The sequence below is a fragment of the Cervus canadensis genome, chromosome 30 (genome assembly GCF_019320065.1).
Source record: "Cervus canadensis isolate Bull #8, Minnesota chromosome 30, ASM1932006v1, whole genome shotgun sequence".
NCBI classification, from domain to species: Eukaryota; Metazoa; Chordata; class Mammalia; order Artiodactyla; family Cervidae; genus Cervus; species Cervus canadensis.
The window spans coordinates 32933460-32946736 of NC_057415.1; the positions used below are offsets into that span (position 1 = coordinate 32933460).

Genomic DNA, 13277 nt, shown 5'->3' on the forward strand with positions numbered 1-13277 from the left:
ATTACATATTTATTAAACTTGCAGTAAACTGATTTTTCCTGTTCATTAAATCATCTTACATTTCAACACTGAGGTACTCTTATCCCAAAGAAAAATTTTAAAGTCTGTGAAGGTTTTTGTCTAAAATTAAAATACTATCAAGGTCCTCTGAGCTTCCCTGGTAGCTCAGACAGTGAAGAAACTGCCCGAAATGTAGGAGACCTGTGTTCGAGCCCTTGGTTGGGAAGATCTCCTGGAGAAGGAAATGGCAACCCACTCCACTACTCTTGCCTGGAGAATCCCATGGACAGAGAAGCCTGGCGGGCCACAGTCCACGGGGTTGCAGAGTCAGACATGACTGAGCGACTTTTACGTTCACATTCAAAGATCCTTTTCCTCAGAGATGACTCCCACTGCTTACTAATGCCCAAACTTCTTAAAACCCACCTGGTTATAGGAGGTTAAGATTTAGATCTGGTCTGAAATTATAAAAATCATATACCTATTTAACACTTTATTACCTACCTTTTGCATGACAGAAGAATAAACTTGATGCATTTAATTTTTACCCAAATCTTAACAAGTTATGGGCCTTAATTGGAGTAACTGGGTCAAAAGGGCACACACACAAAGGCGATATACAAATCACCCACAACTCAAAATTAAACAGCTTTTAGAAGAGAAGGGTAAAAGGAAGAGACATGCCTTGTTTGTTTCTTTACTGGAGGGTATTCTGTTTAGCAGGCTTTCCACAAGATGCAGCTTGGTGAAGCCCGATCCCTCACTGGGGATTGGGAGGGGACCATTTCTGCCAATTTCCCCCAGGGCTGTACAGGCAGCAATCGCCAAGAGAGGGGAGGTACTGTCCAAAAATGAGCCTGTGAACACATTTACACAAAGGAGAATTATACTTTATTACCCTTGGAATCCAAAGCAATCAGAAACGTAACTGAGATTTTCTTACAGATAGCAAATGAAAATCAAAGTCTACAATTTACTTTCTAGTTGATAATTTGTTATCATTTCTTTAGTAATAAAACACCACAGAGTGGGGTCCTTTCTTGACATTTAAATTTTTTCCCATAATGGAATCATCTCTATTAAACAGAAACAAATAGAAAAAATTATAGAAAAACAAGAATACCTTCAGTGTTATTAAAAACAGAATTTACTTAGCATCAAGATTTTGTGAAAAAGCTTGTGTGTTTAGAGTGCAATGCTATAAAAAGAAATTAAAATGTTACAGTAAATTTTAACCTCATTCAAAATCTTGTAACCTATTTATGCTGACATCCATATCAGCATAAACACATTAATTACCAATAGTTTCTGTGGCACTCTGAATGAGTTCCTCTTGTTCGGGCAGGAAATCAGCATGTGTCTCCACGTTTGGCTGCTCTGCCATTTTCATCTTCTTCTTAGCCAAATATCTTCCTACTGTGAATCCCAGTGCAAGCAAGGATCCGTGCTGTATCTCGGGGCTCTGGATTTAACAACACAACAGCATATGTCTGCCTCTCTCTCACACATGTGTGAATGCGCTGCAATAACTGTTTATCACAGTCATCTCCCCCATAAAACACAAGGCCAAAGAATAAAGTGATCATGCGAGGCTCCACGGGATGTTAATATATCAGCTAGCGAACAAGAGAAACCTTGAGTTTCAAACACAGAGAATTCTGAGGAGTTGAGTTGAGTGACTTATATTTGCATTCCCTAACCCCATACCCACTCCAATTTCAGTGAGGTGACTCCCTCAATGCTCTGATAAGCACATATGCTTTCTTCTCACTTATAACACTTGTATAACTATACCATCATAATTTCCAAGCATGATTTTCCCCTACTGCCAACAAAATACAATGAACTAGAGCCTATTTCTAATTGCAAAAACCTCCAAACATGGGCAGGCAACAGAATATTTGAAAGCACATGACTTCAATAGTGTTTCCTGATGGGACAAGTACAAAGAGAGGTGGCAGGAGATGAGGAAGTAAAAAGGAACCAGATTTCTGAGCACCAAACACTACTAGAGCTTCTCATGTATCTACTCCCCATTGTCGTCCCAGCACCTCAAACGGTGCCTGTGAGACACAGGGCACTCAAACTTGTTGACTGAACTGACTGAATCGTGTGCTATCTATCTCATTTCATCTTTGCCACCATAAAAGCAAGCAATTTATGTGTTCATTTTACAAATGAGAACATAGAAAAAATATATTAGATGTTTTTGTAAAACTTCTATTTCACACACACACACACACACACAAAAGATAAAGGCAAAACTGATTAACATACATGATTGTCTTTTGTGGTCTTTATCAGCTGTTCTATCATTGACTTCAGCTCATTTCCCGACACTGTAGATACCACCACAGAATAAAACAAGGCTGCCAGTTCACGCATCTCTTCTTTACTGCTATTCATCAGACTCTGAGTGGTGTAGAAAGAAATATGTACATGATATAGGATCATCTCCCTGCTGACAACTTCTAACATTTAAAGTAAAAAGAATACATGATACATTACAATTTATTCAATGTTCAAGTTATTGATATTTTGGAGAAAAGAACACAATCTATTATTTCAAAACAAAGCCAAGCTACCCTCCCTTTCTGAAAATGAGCATTTTAGCTTTGAGCCATCTGATGGACGCGGCCCACGGGAATGAACAGGTGACTGCAGGTGGCACCTCTGGTCAGGTGGGGGCGCCCTTGCACTATCCCTGCCCTCTGGACCACAAGCGCGTTCTCTCTCCCTCCTGGCAGGGTCGTGCACTTCCCCAGGTCCTTAGTACGGAGGACCACACCCCCCACCCCAATCTGTTCTTTGGGAACTTCTTCCTCTTCGAGAAAGAAAGGGACCTGCACGTGCCCGAATGTCACTGCAGGATAAGGGCCAGCAGACTTCTGATGTTACCATTTCTGAAAAACAGTGAGTCACCGCAGGCCTGAGCCAGGCACGTCCTGTTCTGAGAGGAGTGCCTTGCCTCAAAATGCACCTTCATCTTTGGAGAGCCTGTGCATGGGCCAGGAGGGGGGCAGGAAGTGCCAGGATTTCCTTCCCAGGATTAAATGCTTTTTGTTCTTTTTTTGATGGAAGGTGCTAGTGCTAAAGAACCTGCCTAGGCAGGAGACATAAGGGCTGTGGCTTTGATGCCAAGTCATGAAGGCCTCCTGGAGTAGGGTATGACATCCCACTCCAGAGGTCTTCCCCGGAGAACCCCATGGACAGAGGAGCCTGGCGGGCTACAGTCCACAAAGTCACAGAGTCGGACACAACTGACCACACAGAGTAGACCAAAATCTTATGCGCATTTTCATCAAAGATACAAAATATAAAACAGGTGGAATTAATATACAGCTGATCTAAAACAGAGGTTTACATGTTTTCTACAGAGAGCCAAATGATGCAGCAGTTCTACTCTGCCACCGTATTAATAAAAGCAGTCACAAACAACACATAGGTGTGGCTGGATTCCAGTACAATTTTATGGACGCTGTAATTTCCAAACGTCAGGAAACTTTACTCATCTTTTGATTTTTTCTTCAACCGTTAAGAAACGTAAACACTAATCTTAGCTGGCAGGAGGCCTTAACGAACAGGAGGCAGGATGGATTTGGCACACAGACCACAGGTTAATGACTCCTGATCTACGAGACCAAAGGTCTAAAATCATTTTAAAAGCAGCAAATCTCCACAGAGTAAAAAATCTTTTTGAACTAGATGCAATTTCATGAGACTAGATTTTTTGGAAAAGGGCAAAACTCAACTCCTCTTGGTAAATTACATTCATGCATTCACACTTAAAGGAATCTGTACATTTTACCATAATTCAAACTGTACCTTCCAAAAAGAACTGCATTACGTAGCACAAGCGGTACACAAAATTATATACGCCAGACCCGTACTAAGAAAGATCACTCATTCTGCTCATCTGAAATTCAAAGTTAACTGAGTATCCCGCATTTTTATTTGCTAAACCTGGCAACTGTTTTGGTGTGACCATGGGAACAAAACACTCTCCAACATGGCTGGTGGAGTGTGAACTGGAACTACTCATGGCTCAGATGGTAAAGCGTCTGCCTGCAATGCGGAAGACCCGGGTTCAATCCTTGGGTTGGGAAGATCTCCTGGAGAAGGAATTGGCAACCCATTCCAATACCCTTGCCTGGAAAATCCCATAGACAGAGGAGCCTGTAGCCCATGGACAGTAGGCTACAGTCCATGGCATCGCAAAGAGTCGGACATGACTGATCAAGACTTCACTTTCGCTTTCACTTTTTCATATGGAGGATGTGCACTGTCTATTAAAATTGTATCCATGTGTCCTCAATTCCATTTCTGTAGAATCCAACTAAAAATACACCCACTCGTATTCAAAATGACAGACTGTTCATTGCAGTAGTCTGGAAGTATCCTAAATGACCATCAATAAGGATCTAGGATAATTCCAACTCAATGGACATGAGTTTGAGCAAGCTCCAGGAGATGATGGACAGGGAAGCCTGGCGTGCTGCAGTCCATGGGGTCGCAGAGTTGGACACGACTGAGCGACTGAACAACAAGAATAATTCCACAGCCACAGAGTGGAAAATAAAGAAGTTGTTAAAACAAAGAGGATGTTCTCTCTACAGTCATGTAGGAATAACTCCATGTTCTAAAGCTAAGTGAAAGAAGTAAGGTACAAAACAGTGTGAAAAAGTATTGTGTAACACCTTCTGTGTGAAAAAAGGAAGAAAAATTAAAAATGCTGATTTCATCTGCGTGTATATGTATAACTAAACTCTCAAAGGGACATCGTATACAAATTAAGTGATAACCTATCTGTCTATCAGGTGAGAGAGCAGAGGCAGGAATTGAAGGAATCTGGGCAGGTGAGAGACAGAGAAAGATGTTTCACATAATGTTTTATTTAAACTATACAAAATGATTACTTTTAAAGCAGAAAAATAATTCTTTTTTACTTATATGACTCTCAATTCATCTCCCCCTCTCACCTAAATAGATCACTGCCACACAATGACCTACAAGCTTCCTAGTAAATGTCTGATGATCAGAGTTTTCAACGTGACCTAAAGGCAGAAAAGGTCACAGGAACCCTGATAGGAAGGCGAAATCATGACACTGAAGTTTAAAACACAGAGACTCAAAAAGAAAGACACAGGCAAAGGATGTACCTTTATCCATTCAGTTTTGTCTACGAATTTGGTGGCCAACTTTTCTGGATACACTGATACAGCTTCCAGCAGACAGTACATGACTGGCAAACCTAAATAAGAAGGTATTTAGAAGCATTTCAATTTCAAGAAAAGTGAGACACATACAGGGATCACTAAATTCCTTCAAAGCATAAGGTTACATCTTTAGGAGGCATTTCCCAGTTTTACGAAACAAACATTAACCTGAACACAGTATGTGACTCAACACAGCAAACTTACAGCCTTACTGTCTATAAAAAGATGCCCTGTTCTTCACACCCACTTCCAAAGCAAAAATATATTATCTATTATTAGCATGTCTTTCTGCAAAGAGAAATAGTATATCAAAGCTGAAATTAGACAAGTTTAGAAAAGAAAGATTCACGTTTGGTTATAGGTGAGAGGAGAGAAAATGATTTTGGTGAAAACTGTCAGCTGAGTTTAAAATTAAGATTTTTGCTTAAGGGCTTTAGTACCCGTGCTCGGCATCACGGCCTCCTACCTCCAACACCCGCCAACAGCTGCTGAAGCAGGCCGATGTAGATCTGCACAGCGTTGGGTTCCCCACTCTTGGAAGATGATGAGGAGGGTGTCGCCTGGCTGCCTGACATTAAAGTCCGTATGTAGCGTCCAATGGCTGGGGCGTGGTCTTGCATATCAGCTAAACTCTGCGAGGTGGGCAGCACCCCCGCGCTGTGGGCCAGGCACATGCGCAAGTACAGGACGATCTGCGGGTGGAAGGGAGAAGGACACCAGGTGAGCAAGCGTCTCAAAAAGAACCAAGGTGGGAGATGTTCTTCAAAGTGACAGTTCCCAGCTTTGATGCCCCCACCCTCCTTCACAAAGCTATTCAATAATCCTCACGGTAGCTGGAAAACATGACTCAATATGTGAACTGAAAAAACTATAATTTTACATAACCAGCTTTGATAATCCAAAGAGTGCTTTAGTAGAGTTTAATGGAGTTAAAATGCACACTCAACTTTTAAAGTCTAAAACAGGTGTAACGAAAATCATTTTTTTTCTAGAGATGTGTGTGTGTATATGACAAAGAGACAGACAGACAGTAGACAGAAACCTAGGGCCAATGATCTATTCCTGTGTAACTCCAGTTGAATTTAATCTCCATTGGCACAAGAATTTGAGAAAATGGGCTCAAATCATCTACAAAAGAGTAGCTACGATGTCATTAAAACCTGACACAAATCAGCTACTCAGGAGTTCTCTGGAAGCGCTTTTCCTTGACAGCTAGAACAGGACTGGCAGCAATTGCATCATGAGTATTCTCACTCACTGTGAACAAGATTATCTCTTGCTATTTAATTAGTCCAAGTCAATGACTGAAACAATAGAATTTTCCTTAGTAAATAAGGTAAATTAATCTAACCCTCCAACCTTCAAAGCTGGATAATCCAAATAACCTCAATATATCGTTGGCTTTAAAATTCAAATCTAATTTGCTGTGAATTCCCAATAGCAATAGCAATCAATGTCAAGTACCTCGGTCTCTCATGAAGAGAATCTCACTGAGATAAATATATTTATTGACTCCGCTGTGAACTAAAACAATGATCAAGCACTGTTTTTCCTAATAAACAATCTGATATAAAACAATGACATCACTGTATGGGTTTTTACCTAGAACACAAAAAATTCACAGACATCTCTTTGACTGTGACACTATCTTTAAGAATGTTCTGCAAAAGCGAAACAGAACTACACGCCAGTCCTACCTCTCCAAAGGCTGCTGGGTTAAACGGAAGGACAGTGGTCCCAGTCATGTACTTAGCTGGCGTTTTCATTCGATGGGAAGCCTAATAAAAAGAAACCCCCCAAAATCAATTACTGAAAAACAAACAGATGTACCTTTTCCTGACTCAAAAATAACTGTATTTCTAGCTACATTATTGACTGCTACTGTTTCTTTTCTAGTCAAACATTTTTACGTTATTCATGCTTGATGATGCACAGACCTCAAACCCTAAGGGACAGGTGTGTTGCCTTTTGACCGGCTTCTTAAAAAAGAAGAAACCTACAAATTAACTACACTTTAATAAAAAGAAAGGAAAAAAAGAGAAAGCTCCAAAGAAGACACAGGAGGAAGTAACAAAAGAATAAACCTACTCCGGGCATCTACTGACACAGTCGCACCAGGGCACTGAATGCCAGTTATTTTCATTAATAATGGAGGTAGAAGGAAAATATTAGCACGAAAGCACCCTCTGCCCCCAATTATGACAGTGCTGCAGAGAAGAGAACCACGGTTGCCACAAACTGCCCTCCGACACCTGTAAGATGTCTGTCCACACAAAAAGCTAAGACCACCAGCAGAGATGAAAGCAGTGAGCTGTCCCTCAGCACGCTTACAGAAACATTCATATAAAAAGCCGGACAGGTCTGGGCTGTGACTGCCAGCCCTCTGTCTGATCTACCAGTAAAATAGGAGACTTGCAAAAAGCAGGTATGATGTTCTCTCATGAACACAGGGGGAAAAAATCTGCACTGCTCCCTAAAGTGTTCTTAAATTTACACTGCCCTAAATAATGCCCTTAAAAACAAAAAGATATATTTGGGGGAATTCCCTGGCAATCCAGTGGTTAGGATTCCATGCGCCCACTGCTGAGGGCCCAGGTTCAATCCCTGTAGGGGAACCAAGATCCCACATCCCATAGGCTGCATGACATGACTAAAAAAATAAACACAAAAATAATAAGAGTTAATATTTTTAAGCATGTCTTGCCAAAGGGAAAAATTTTAAAAACAGCCAAAATGTTGAAGAGCATAAAAGAAACTGTAAGTAATTTAGATTTGGGCAGATTAATTACATTTGAGATTTATATTTTTCTCATTTTGTACCTCCCTCTTATTGTAAATATTAACATTGTTAGAAACTTTACTACTATTCAGCATTTAGTGATTAGCATTTTACACAGTGTCACCAAAAAAAAGGTATGTTTATTTTCATCATTCACTATGTGACTCAAACTAATAATATGAAAGTAAATACCATACCTTTTCTTGGATATAGTATACCATTTCTGGGAAAGATGGCATCTGCTTAGAAGCACTGTCTTTCCTGTTCCTACCAGGAAGACACCTTAAAACTCGTTGTGCCTCTCCATGAACTTCTTCCCGCCTTACAGAAAGATAGGAAAGATAAATAAATTTCACTAACCAGAGAATGATCATATGAAGACTAAGAACAGCAATATTATCTGGCATCTGTCTTAAGCATATTCTCGGCTACATGCAAAGAGTCATAAAATACATGAGAAGCAATCACTTTCGAAATTTCATTAGTCATGGAGAGTCACATGGCTTGCATCTTCAAATTTTACTCACAGGAAATAACAAGATGGTATGACTACAGGTCTGTATGCTGTGTCAAGGGGGCCATATTTTTAACTCTAATACGTTGCTTCTAAATTCCACAGACTAATACTACAAACAACATAAATTATATCCAATTTTCAACTGAATTTGAAATAAACCCAAGTTCATATCAACTCCTTTGAAACTTACGGGTCTCCTGCAGCTAACAGCAGCAAATATCTGGAAGGAATATGGTCTGAGGGAAACACCGTGCTGGCAAATTTCACAGCCACTTGTCGAACTTGAACTTCAGGCTATTTGACACATAAACACACACACACACAGACACATAACACAGAGATTAAAAAAAAAAAATCCAAGTAACAACTCATTCCAGTCAAGGTAAGTCGTTTTAACTGTAAGCAATCAAAATTTAAGTTGACATTTCAATAAATATATCTAAATAAATAAAAATCTTTTTAGTCGAAATCCTTAACCATGCTGTTTAAAAATCTCTGGACAAAGGCATTATTTAAAAAGTCCTTTTACAACCTAAGGGAATCCTCCAAGTAAAGCAGGAAGCCCCACCAAGACCGCTGTCAGAGAATCTCTCTGTAGATGCCCACTGCAGCCCGACCGTGCGACCAAGGTCACAGGGGCGGCTTCCGGCCCCCGCCGCCGCTTCCTCAACTCTCAAAGCTCTCAGTCACATGAGTGAAATTCATACAGTTCGCAGGGAGCACAACGGAGCCTACTTGGAGTCACTACAGATTTAAAGCAAAATACCATCAACACTTTCAGGTTAGCTCTAAAGTCAAAAATGACTCCAAAGCAAAATCTCAGCTGCATACATATATCCAACTGGGGCTTCCCTGATAGCTCCGTTGGTAAAGAATCCGCCTCGATTCCTGCGTCGGGCAGACCCACTGGAGAAGGGATAGGCTACCCACTCCAGTCATTCTTGGGCTTCCCTGGTGGCTCAGCTGGTAAAGAATCCGCCTGCGATGCGGGAGACCTGGGTTCGATCCCTGGGCTGGAAAGATCCCCTGCAGAAGGGAAAGACTACACACTCCAGTATTCTGGCCTGGAGAATTCCATGAACTGTATAGTCCATAGGGTTGCAAACAGACACAACTGAGCAACTTTCACTTTCACATATATCCAATTAACCTAAATAGACTGAGACTGCAATCTATTAATGCAAAGTTCGACCAGAAGCAGCAGCAGCTGTAGAGTCCAACGATGCGGAAGCTTTATCCTCACGTACCCTCCGGTCACAACGTAAGTGAGATGAGAGGTGCTGAGAAACGTGCTACCTCATTCGCCCAGGTGTTCTCACTCTTCAGCATCCCCTTTACAGGGCAATACACTAAGGACTAGTCGTGTGATTCCTCATTCGCCCAGGTGTTCTCACTCTTCAGCATCCCCTTTACAGGGCAATACACTAAGGACTAGTCGTGTGATTCCTCCTTCGCCCAGGTGTTCTCACTCTTCAGCATCCCCTTTACAGGGCAGTACACTAAGGACTAGTCTATGTGATTCCTCATTCGCCCAGGTGTTCTCACTCTTCAGCATCCCCTTTACAGGGCAATACACTAAGGACTAGTCCGTGTGATTCCTCCTTCGCCCAGGTGTTCTCACTCTTCAGCATCCCCTTTACAGGGCAATACACTAAGGACTAGTCCGTGTGATTCCTCCTTCGCCCAGGTGTTCTCACTCTTCAGCATCCCCTTTACAGGGCAATACACTAAGGACTAGTCCGTGTGATTCCTCCTTCGCCCAGGTGTTCTCACTCTTCAGCATCCCCTTTACAGGGCAATACACTAAGGACTAGTCCGTGTGATTCCTCCTTCGCCCAGGTGTTCTCACTCTTCAGCATCCCCTTTACAGGGCAATACACTAAGGACTAGTCCGTGTGATTCCTCCTTCGCCCAGGTGTTCTCACTCTTCAGCATCCCCTTTACAGGGCAATACACTAAGGACTAGTCCGTGTGATTCCTCCTTCGCCCAGGTGTTCTCACTCTTCAGCATCCCCTTTACAGGGCAATACACTTTGACTAGCTGTGTGATTCTCTTCGCCAGTGTTCTCACTTCTTCAGCATCCCCCTCAGGGGCCAATTACACTAAGGACTAGTCTGCTGTGATTCCTCCTCTCGCCCAGGTGTATCTCACACTTTCAGCCATCCCCTTTGACCAGGGCGAATACACAAGGATAGTCCTGTGTGATTCTTCACTGTCGCCCGATGGTGTTCTCACTCGTTCACGCGCATCCCCTTTACAGGGCAATACACTAAGGGCTAGTCTGTGTGATTCCTCCTTCGCCCAGGTGTTCTCACTCTTCAGCATCCCCTTTACAGGGCAATACACTAAGGACTAGTCTGTGTGATTCCTCATTCGCCCAGGTGTTCTCACTCTTCAGCATCCCCTTTACAGGGCAATACACTAAGGACTAGTCTGTGTGATTCCTCATTCGCCCAGGTGTTCTCACTCTTCAGCATCCCCTTTACAGGGCAATACACTAAGGACTAGTCTGTGTGATTCCTCCTTCGCCCAGGTGTTCTCACTCTTCAGCATCCCCTTTACAGGGCAGTACACTAAGGACTAGTCTATGTGATTCCTCATTCGCCCAGGTGTTCTCACTCTTCAGCATCCCCTTTACAGGGCAGTACACTAAGGACTAGTCTATGTGATTCCTCATTCGCCCAGGTGTTCTCACTCTTCAGCATCCCCTTTACAGGGCAATACACTAAGGACTAGTCTATGTGATTCAGTCCTCAGTCTGGCTGCTTTACATGTAGTCTGGGAAAACAAACCAAATCACCTATGACTTGGTAATATTGTTACATGACTTGATCTGCATAAGTCAACCAGTACCCATGTGCACTATACAAGCATTCCATTTTCTTATGAGGTTACCGATGAAGAGTTTTAAGTATTTGATTCTAATGAGCTTCTAAATAAGCCTATACTACTTTGCTCATGTTATATGACCATGAACCAGGTACACTGGACAGCAAGAGCATCTGACATGGGACTCTATGTATAATAAGATTTCTGAATGTTCATAATTATCCTCTTCTATTTCAACAGAAGCCAGACATGTTTCTGAACCTTTAATAATTCCCTCAATATAAATATGGAAGCCAAATTCAGTGAGACACAAATCATATTAATCTCACCAATATTTGACATTGTTCCCTCTTTAATCTCCCCCTCTTTCTATTCCTAGAAATAGAGGTAAAAAAACTCACTGAAGCAATACATATTATTTTATACTGTATATTATATATCATATATACACATGTGTATATGTATATTGGGCTTCCCTGGTGGCTCAGACAGTAAAAAGTCTGCCTGGGAGATCTGGGTTTGATCCCTGGGTCGGGAAGATCCTCGGAAGAAGGACACGGCAACCCACTCCATTATTCTTGCTTGGAGAATCCCATGGACTGAGGAGCCTGAGGGGCTACAGTCCATGAGGTCACAAAGAGTTGGACACAACTAAGCAATAACACTATGTGTGTATAACCATAAATATTAAAAATTCTCTTACAAACTTCCACAATAGGCAGATGAAGAGGACTAAAAGAAAGAAGAGTATGTATGACAGTACTGGCTTATTTCCTACAGACTCATTTTGATACGTAAAATTTGTCTTTCCTTCTGCTCTCCTCCCCAGTGTTACCTGCAGAACTCCACTCCAAGGGACTGCAGGGCTTAGCTACCAGTTAAAACAAAACACTTCCAACCAGGAGAATGTGACATTAAGAACAGTTCTCCAACAAGGAAGGCTTTAATACAATAAGGCCTCTGTGCATATTACTACTCCTTCTCTAAAATCATATTTCCATAACGAAGAATTAAAAACACATCACATTAGAATTTTCCATTCAAACAGCTATTTTCTATGCCTAGTTTGTGCCTAGAAATCTTGGTTTGAAAGGCAAGACTGACAATAAAAGACTTTACAGGGGCCAAAAAAAAAAAAAAAATCATAAATCGCAGTCCAAGGGAAAGCAAATACTCCTCTTCATTATTAAGAAGAAAAGCAATTCAAATTTTGATCACAAAAATATAAAATGTGTACACTATCAGCCATTGTGGTTCACACAGTTGGACCTACCTTTATTAAATACGAGGCCACAAGTGCCTCCATGAGAGTCCGCTGTGCGCCTTCCAAAGTACTGTAAGCTCCAACCATCATGGATAATGCTTCTTGAATAGCGAGTCGCGTCTCGGGCTCTTCCTGTGAACGATGATAAAAATAGTGTTTCCTTCACCACTGAGTTTCCGGCTGAGCATCCAAACAGAAAGCACACACTTGCCAGGTGTTTCCCTACCTTACACAGGGCTTCAAAAAGCTGCTGCACGAGAGCTATATCCTTAGTGAATAAATGTGGCATTCGGCTGCAAGAGAATGTGAGACCCTCATTACTATCAAAACTTTCCATAAGGCAGAAAAAAACGAAACTAAACACACATTTTCCTAAACTTGCACTTTCACCTCTGGGTACCATGTGAGTGAGCATCACTGGGTTACCTCCCCGAAGAACCAAACATTTTTTAAAGTCAACATTTAATTCTACCATCTAATCCAAGTAACTCTAGATTAATATACGTGTTATCCAGATAGTCTCACTAGAATATTCCATGCATTCAGTTAACATTTCTGATTTTGAAACAAAGAAAAGAGATGAGACTAAATGCTATTTAAACTAAAGACTCCGGTGACAAGAAGCTCTGTCAACTGCATGCCAGCACACAAGGGACAAGGTCTGTTGACAA

At 41.6% G+C, this 13277-nt stretch overlaps 1 protein-coding gene across 4 annotated transcripts in view; it reads right to left on the minus strand.

The window, feature by feature from the left end:
* ECPAS (Ecm29 proteasome adaptor and scaffold) overlaps positions 1 to 13277 on the minus strand; it is a 107539-nt gene that overhangs the window by 35780 nt on the left and 58482 nt on the right. For all 4 annotated transcript variants that reach the window (XM_043452898.1, XM_043452900.1, XM_043452897.1 and 1 more), the window contains 10 exons: positions 12833 to 12899; positions 12616 to 12738; positions 8703 to 8806; positions 8193 to 8316; positions 6914 to 6994; positions 5683 to 5908; positions 5160 to 5251; positions 2278 to 2412; positions 1300 to 1462; positions 685 to 857 (listed from right to left, as the gene is read on the minus strand). In XM_043452898.1, coding sequence (XP_043308833.1) covers positions 685 to 857; positions 1300 to 1462; positions 2278 to 2412; positions 5160 to 5251; positions 5683 to 5908; positions 6914 to 6994; positions 8193 to 8316; positions 8703 to 8806; positions 12616 to 12738; positions 12833 to 12899 — 1288 coding nt within the window. The remainder of the gene's footprint in view (positions 1 to 684; positions 858 to 1299; positions 1463 to 2277; positions 2413 to 5159; positions 5252 to 5682; positions 5909 to 6913; positions 6995 to 8192; positions 8317 to 8702; positions 8807 to 12615; positions 12739 to 12832; positions 12900 to 13277) is intronic.